This window comes from Orycteropus afer, unplaced genomic scaffold, assembly GCF_000298275.1.
Source record: "Orycteropus afer afer isolate SDZICR_OR568_19922 unplaced genomic scaffold, OryAfe1.0 scaffold00597, whole genome shotgun sequence".
Taxonomy (NCBI): domain Eukaryota; kingdom Metazoa; phylum Chordata; class Mammalia; order Tubulidentata; family Orycteropodidae; genus Orycteropus; species Orycteropus afer.
In genome coordinates, this window is record NW_006922184.1 from 1,143,675 (window position 1) to 1,152,004 (window position 8,330).

Genomic DNA, 8,330 nt, shown 5'->3' on the forward strand with positions numbered 1-8,330 from the left:
AAACCATCCTCCATCAGGCATTGCCTTCAGGACATAGCTGTCACAGGGTGTTTGACTCCGGGAGGGCCCTACTGGAATGGCACAACAGTCTTTGCATTTGGACTAGTGTGAGACCAACAGCAACTCCCGTGGCCCTTGCCTCTGCTGCTTCCCTACTGCCTGTCGTTGCCCCTGTGATCCCGACTACCCAGCTATTGGCAACAGCTGACCCTTCCATGGTGGGAATTGTCCCTTGGGAACAATCATCTCCTGCTCCGTCCCCACACAGAGGGACTGGGATGACTGTGCCTGTGGCCACTGGATGGGTGACAAGGGACCTGAAAAGCATTGGGTGGCGGTATTGCTGACACAGACCGAAGGTTTGCGCTAACCTCCTCCACTTGGCAGCACCGCAGAGTGCTCTGGAGTTTGCCCTGTGTCAAAATCGGAGCAAGGGGGCACGTCCATGTTCCTCCGACCAGCTATTCCGCGAGCTCACGGAGACGGGGCTGCTCATCCGAGAAAACAAGAGCCACAGAGATCCATACATGGGATCGAGACCCAGCAGCGCTCCCTCCCCCTTCCGGAGTTGTGTTCATGTGTCTCCCGAAGTCACTCTTACTATATCCAGTTAGAACATGCATCCTCAAGGCGGGGAGATACTCCCCTCTCCCCTCATGGGGGGCGGGCAAAAATCAGTTCTTGGGAGAAAGCTGTACAAAATTTTAGATACTAAAGTGGTTTATGACTCTCCAAAGGGCCACAGTGCATAAAGAGATATTTAATATGTGTTTGGTATTAAAATTCCATGGGTTTGGGTGGAAAGAATTGTCTAAAAAGGTTCGGGGGAAAAATTTTAAAAAGGTTCGGCATAGGGGGTTAATAATGAATGAAAAGTTGAGAAGCACTCATTTAGAGCAGTGGCATTTTTGTTTGGCCTATGCTACACCAGAGCTGGAAAGCATCCTTGGACTGTAGGTCCACCACCACTTTTTATGGCTATTGTTAAAAAGTAATCAAAATATTAAGAAATTAAAGTGTAAAGGGTTCACTTGGGCAATTATTCTGTATGCATACAGGTAGACCATTCTGTTTTTAAAAAAATGGCTCAGTGTAGGCAAGTTACAATGAGGCTGAGGAAACAGCAAAACTTACCATTGGCTAGTCTCAGTAGGATTGACTGAGTCATGTCCCCCTTTCTGAGATCAGCTGACATCAGGTTACTAGGTGGTTTCTGTGGTGCCATTCCTTGCACAAAGCCTCAGGTAGAATCCAGAGGCTTTAAAATAATAAAGGTAGGGAAGTCCTTGGGTTATCTCCCAGGACTCAAGGGAAATTGCCTAAAGCTGAATTCTCTGCACAAGATAAACTTTAAATGGATTCATGGTTATCCCAGAGGAGGTCTGCAGATTTTGTGATTGCCTTGTCTCCACATTCTTTCTTTGTATCCATTCTTGGGTACATTTTACATTGGTACAGGACCAGAGGAATCTGTCAATTCCTGTTCCTCAGGTTCTCTCTTTTAACATCGTAGAAACTGAGGCTCAGAGAAGAGGAGTGACTTCAGTTTCCCTTTTTGGAAAAGGAGGTATCTGGGTTAGAGATCTTTAAGGATCCTTCCAGATATGGGTTAATGAATGAAAAATCTCTTTCTCAAGTCAGGATGCAAAGATTCCTTTCCAAATGGGAAAGGCCATCAAAGCCTGGTGGCCCTTGGAAAATGATGTTGGGAGGCAAGAGGAAAAGGGGATCATTTGCATATATACACACACACAGGTTTTCGTGAAATCACTTTGAACTGGACAGATACGAATATTTTCCCATAGCAGCTTGCAGAAAAGGAAACCACAGATTGCCAGTGGTACATAAAAGCTGCAGAACATTTATTGTAAAGAGAGTCATTACAACAAGAGATTGTGCAGGACCCGTAACTCATCATTTTATAGTTGCACTTAATCCTTTGCTAGAGACAGCTACTCTGCCATTTTGAGAATTGAAGCTTTCACAGTTGCATAGAAAATATTTTGATAAAAGGTAGACAAGAAAATTAAAATAGCAAAATCTGCATTATATTGGTTCTTTTGCATAAAATACTGTATTAGTGAAATTCTTACATCCAGCTATCAAAAATTGAAAATGCTAAATACTGTTATAAAATACTCACTATAAAAGTGTCATCTATAATATTCATTACACATAAAAAGAAATCAGTGTGTCTAAGTCAGTTCAATCATGACCATTACCAGGGCTAAAACCCTCTGCAATAAAATTTTACTAAACTAAAATATTTAGGGGTGCTATATTTCTTGGCTTTTTGACACACTATTTCAGACCATCATTTACAATGAAAGTGATGTGATTATTGTCAACAGTCACAGGACAGCTTCACATTTTTCATGACAATAGCATCAATTTGTTACTCTTCTCCTGGAGGCGGGGTTGATGTGCTCACAAAGAGTCGCAAAGCCAAGACTGTCTGTGTTCCTTGTCAGTGAGGCTTGTGAAAAGCAGAGCTTAGTTGCAAGCTCTGTCTATAGGAAACCAGAGTGCCTAACCAGGTTGGTAACCTTGGTGAATGGAAACTTGTCAAGACAGTGATTCAGATGCTAGTCCACCAAAGTGGTACTGATAACAGCAACCACAGTAATAGCACACAGACCACCCCTGATACCTTGGCTGCATTTTTCTTTTTGCCCTTAGCCTTCTTGCCATTACAAAAGAACCTCAAGTCACTTACTTCATGATTACTGAAAATTCGTACACTGCCATCTCTCTGGGTCAGGGTTTCTCACCTTTGGCATTATTGACATTTGAGCCGGATCATTCTTGCTTTGGGGGGGGGGGGTTTTCCTATGTCCTGTATGATGTGTGTAGTAGTGGCCTCCATGTACTAGATGCCAGTAGCTCCCCCTACCCTATGTGTGGGCAAGCAAAAATATCTCCAGACACTGCCACATGTTTCTCGGGCAGCCGACTGTCTCCCTGTTGAGAGATGCTTGCTCCTCTAGAAGGAGGAGCAGAGGGAGGACCATGCTGACAACTCATCTTCCCCTTTCAGTTTGAGAAATTTGGCAAAGCCGTCAACTACGCCGACGCAGCCCTCTCCTTCACTGAATGTGGCAATGCGATGGAGCGCGACCCCCTGGAAGCGAAGTCTCCATACACCATGTACTCCGAGACGGTGGAGCTGCTCAGGTTCCTGGCCTTTCCGTAGTCATCTTCCTAAGCTCACCTCAGTCATAATTAGAAATTGCTATGTTTTTTAAAAAAAACATCGTTTCAACGTATTAATGATTTGTCCAAGGCATCTTCTTCTTAGGAGTCATCATAATTAGTTTTTGCCATTTTATTAATGTCATGGAAAATTTATAATTGATGGACACTGCTTTTATAAATTATCCCCTTCAGAGGTTATTATGTGAGTGTGAGAATTTGCAATATTCATAAAATTAAAATTGAAAACAGAGTGGGTGGAAGGGAAGTATAGTAATTTCACTGTTTGACATTGACACTTGTCTTTTTAAAGGTGCAGTATTATAATTTTAAAAAAAAATTAAAAGAGATTTTTATAGAGATTTCTATTATAAGCCATGCTTTCTGAGAATGTCTTTCGGTTATTCCAAAAGGAAGGGACACTGTTCCAACACAAAAGTCAGCATTTAAGGCCACAGGTGTGGAGTTGACTTTCCACATACATAGAATCTGAGGGCAACAGGGAGAGGTGGACGGTGGGAGGATATTGAGGAGAGGATGAGATCAGGAGAGGGTATATTAGCTTCACAGTTTATTGGCTTCATTTACATTTTAAATGGAATTTTCTGGCCTGTTGGTCTTGGTGGAGAATTTGTGGATAATCAGAAATTTCTAGAAGAAGAGAAAGAAGGGGAAGGATAAAAAGAAATAACATCCATTCTGGTGCTACCCAGTAATCTCCAGAGATTTGTAAAATCATTTAATCCACCTCTAAATGGTGGATGTCACCTTTCCCCACATGGACAGAATCACTGTTTGTAATTGAGGGAGCAGTTCTTTACCTGAAAGCCCCTTATGTCCTCATTACCCTCTGGGTCTATTAATCAATAATGCCAGGTCTACTTTTGATTGCTTATTCCTGCATAAACTGTTGGGAATTTAGAGCTGCTAATACTGAAGGCTTCAGACAGACATTGGGCAAATGTAGCATTTTTTTTTTTTTTAAAAGCAAAAGAACAGGAATTATTAAAACATAAACAAAATAAACTATGTTCAAAGAGCATCAGAATACTCAGTTAAATTCACAAAAGGAGAAGTGCCAAAGGAAACCCCAGTCTTGGCTTCCAGGCCAGTCGCCCATCTTTCATTTAACAGTGTTCTAAGAAGTGGGCCCCAGAGAAGAGGGCAAAGCCTTTCACCTTGACTTCCTTCCATCACTGTGGAAGCTACCACCACCGTGTTGCATCTCTTAGGCAAGATTGTGGAACAGACCATCAACAGCTCATATGCAAGTTCAACTGGAAGTTGAAGACAATTAAAACAAGTCCACAAGAGCCAAAATATGACCATGAATATATGCCTCCTGAATTTAGAGACCATCTAAAGAATAGATTTGATGCATTGAACACTGAAGACAGAGAGCCAGAAGAATTGTGGGATGACTTCAAGAGCATCATCCATGAAGAAAGCAAGAGGTCATTAAAAATGTGACAAAGAAAGAAAAGACCAAAATGGATGTCAGAAGAGACTCTGAAACTTGCCTTTGAGTGAAGAGTAGCTAGAGCAAATGGAAGAAATGACAAGATAAAGGAGCTGAAACGAAGATTTCAAAGAGCAGCTCAAGAAAACAAAGCCAATCACTAGAATGAAATATGCAAAGACCTGGAGTTAGAAAACCAAAAGGGAAAAACAGGCTCAGCATTTCTCAAGCTGAAAGAACTGAGGAAAAATTTAACCCTTGAGTTGTAGTATTGAAAGATCCTGTGGGCAAAATACTGAATGATGCAGGAAGCATCAAAAGAAGATGGGAGGAATACACAGAGTCACTGCACCAAAAAGAGCTGGTCAATCTTCATCCATTTCAGGAAGTGGCACGTGTTCAAGAACCAATGGTATTGAAAGAAGAAGTCAAAACTACACTGAGGGAAGTGGAGAAAAACAAGGCTCCAGGAATTGACAGAATACTCATTGAGATGTTTCAACAAATGAATGCTCTACTGGAGGCACTCACTCAGTTATGCCAAGAGATTTGGAAGACAGCTACTCAGCCAACTGACTGGAAGAGATGGATTCCAAAGAAAGGTGATCCCACAGAATGTGGAAATTATTGAACAATATCATTAGTATCACATGCAAGTAAAATCTTACTGAATATAATTCAAAAACGGTTGCAGCAGCATATTGACAGAGAATTTCCAGAGATGCAAGCTGGATTCAGACGAGGACGTAGAATGAGGGATATCATTGCTGATGTCAGATGGATCTTGGCTGAAAGCAAAGAATACCAGAAAGATGGTTACTTGTGTCTTATTGACTATGCAAAAACATTTGATTGTGTGGATCATAACAAATTATGGATAACATCAAGAAGAATGAGAATTCCAGAACACTTAATTGTCCTCATGAGGAACCTGTACATAGACCAGGAGGCTGTCGTTCGAACAGAAAAAGGGAACACTACATGGTTTAAATGGGAGCTCTGGTAGCATAGTGGCTAAGACACTTGCCTGCTAACCAAATGGCTGGCGGTTCAAACCCACCAGCCACTCCTCGGAAGGAAGGTTGGGCAATCCTACTTCCGTAGTGATACTGCCTCGGAAACCCAAGGAGGGGTCGCTATGAGTCGGGTTTGACTCGAGGGCGCATAACAACAACAACAAAACATGGTTTAAAATCAGGAAGGGAGTACGTCAGGGTTGTATCCTTTCAACATACTTATTCAATCTGTGTGCTGAGCAAATAATCTGAGAAGCTGGACTATATGAAGAAGAATGTGGCATTAGGACTGGAGGAAGAAATCATTAACCACCTGTGATATGCTGACGACATAACTTTGCTTGCTGAAAGTGAGGATGACTTGAAGTACTTACTGATGAAGATTAAAGAACACAATCTGAAGTGTGGATTACATCTCAATATAAAGAAAACAAAATTCCTCACAACTGGTCCTGTAAGCAACATTACAATAAATGGAGAAAATTTGAAATTGTCAAAGACTTCACGTTACTTGGTTCTATAGTCGACACCAATGGAAGCAGCAGTCTGGACATGAGACAACGTATAGCACTGGGCAAATTGGCTGCAAAGGACCTCTTTCAAGTGCTGAAGAGCATAGATGTCTCCTTGAGGACTAAGGTGTGCCTGACACAAGCCATGGAATTTTCAATCGCCTCATATGCATGTGAGAGCTGGACAATGAATAAGGAAGACTGAAGAAGAATTGATGCTTTTGAGCTGTGGTGTTGGCAAAGAATGCTGAAATCCCATGGACTGCTAAAAGATGTAACAGAGCTGTCCTGAAGGAAGTGCAGCCAGAATGCTCCTTGGAGGCAAGAATGGCCAGACTTGGTCTCATCTACTTTGGTCATGTTGTCAGAAGGGACCATTCCCTGGAGAAGGATGTCATGCTTGGTAAGGTGGAGGGTCGACGAAAGAGGGAAAGGCTCTCAACGAGATGGATTGACATGGTGGCAGCAGTGATGGGCTCAAGTATAGCCAAGAATCATGGAGCTGGCTCAGGACTGGGTGGTGTTTTGTTCTGCTGTGCATAGGGTCACTGTAAGTCGAAAATGACTCGACAGCACCTAACAACAACAACAACAGGCAAGATTGATTTCTCAGTGTCTATTCAAGCTGATAAAAGTCATTTGGCTGCTAAACAGAAGGTCAGTGTTTCAAATCCACCAGCTTCTCCACAGAAGGAAGATGGGGCGATCCACTTCCATAAAGATTTCCAACCTCGGAAACCCAATGGGAGTCACTATGAGTTGGAACTGACTCAATGGCAGTGAATTTCGTTTTTCTTTTTCATTCAAGCTGACCTGCCATTTTCAAAGATAAAAATTCTGGCAAAATTTGGTAAGGATTCAAAATTGAGGGGAGGCATTAGTGAACAAGTATGGAGAAAATGCATCCTGTCTCATCATCCAAAGGTGCAAATTAAAAGAAGGTGCTTTTTTAAATTAAGAAGAAAATGGAATTTGGTTAGTAGTCAAAGGAAAGTTCATGGAGCTTCACTTTAAAGTCAGCCTTTTTAAACTTTTGGTTTGGAGGTGATGTTGTCACCATATGCAGTTGCAGAGAATAATACAGAAGGTTCCCCGCCTTCACGTCACCCCGTCTCCCTCAGCCGGACCATCTTGCATAACTCTAGTCAATATCACAACCAGAATATTGACACGGGGACCATTCACTGACTTCGTTCCGATTTCCCCAGCTTTACAGCTGTACATGCACTTGTGTGTGTGTTCTCTGTATATAGTTTTTTAAAAAATTTTTTTTAAATATTCTATCAAGTGTGTATAATTCTTTTTAATGAGAGAAATTTCTGTTGGGAATAAAACAAGTGAAAGCTGCTCAGTCTTCTGGACCATTTAAGCAACGGAAGCTGCACTCTTAAGTCACAGCAAATGCAGCTGCAATTAGAGGGTGGTGGCAATGGGCACGTAGCTTCTAGAAGGGGACATTATGTTGAAGAGACTTATTACTCTCGCCCCGACAGAGTGCTGGCTCTGGAGAGAGCGCTCCATTTTCTTCGTTTAAGTAATTATGCTTCCCTGGAGTCTTTGGAATCTGCACTAAAAATGTATTTGTGACAACAAGCGGGCCATCACAATGACTCGACATTTCTGTGATCCAGCTGTCAAAGAAAGTTAGATTTATTACATAACAAAAATCATTTTTGCTTAATATTGCAGCAACAGAAGGGACTCACATCAAGGGCGCAGGTCCTTTTGTTTGAAAATGTTCGCTCAACAGAACTGGGGCCCTAAAGAGGACAGCAGGGCAGTAGGATACTAAGGCGAGCCAGTCTTGGATGATGAGCCTGGGAGCTGGGGGTGGGGGGGGCTCTGAGGGAGGGGCTGTTGGAAGTGAGCCCCAGTCCCGCCTTCCTGTGGCTTTCCGGCCTTCTCATCAATGAGAAGGCGCCCAGGCTGCCTGCACACTTGAAACTTCCTTATGCAACACTGAATCCCATTACTTATTCTATTCCAAGTACCTGTGAAATTGCATTAAAGCTCAGACAATGATTTTATGCAATGAATTGATTTTCAAGGGCCTAAACGCCCAGAATGGAATGTGCTCAGTTAGAAGGGAAAAAATGGAAAATACTCAACCTTTTATCACTCCAGTGTGGAACAGTAACAATTAAAGAGAAT

General features: G+C 42.2%; 1 protein-coding gene across 1 annotated transcript in view; it reads left to right on the forward strand.

The window, feature by feature from the left end:
• Positions 1-8,330, forward strand: part of AFF2 (AF4/FMR2 family member 2) — a 431,977-nt gene that overhangs the window by 406,484 nt on the left and 17,163 nt on the right. Inside the window, 1 exon segment of the mRNA XM_042783029.1 lies at positions 3,038-3,174. Within this exon segment, the coding sequence (XP_042638963.1) occupies positions 3,038-3,174 (137 nt within the window).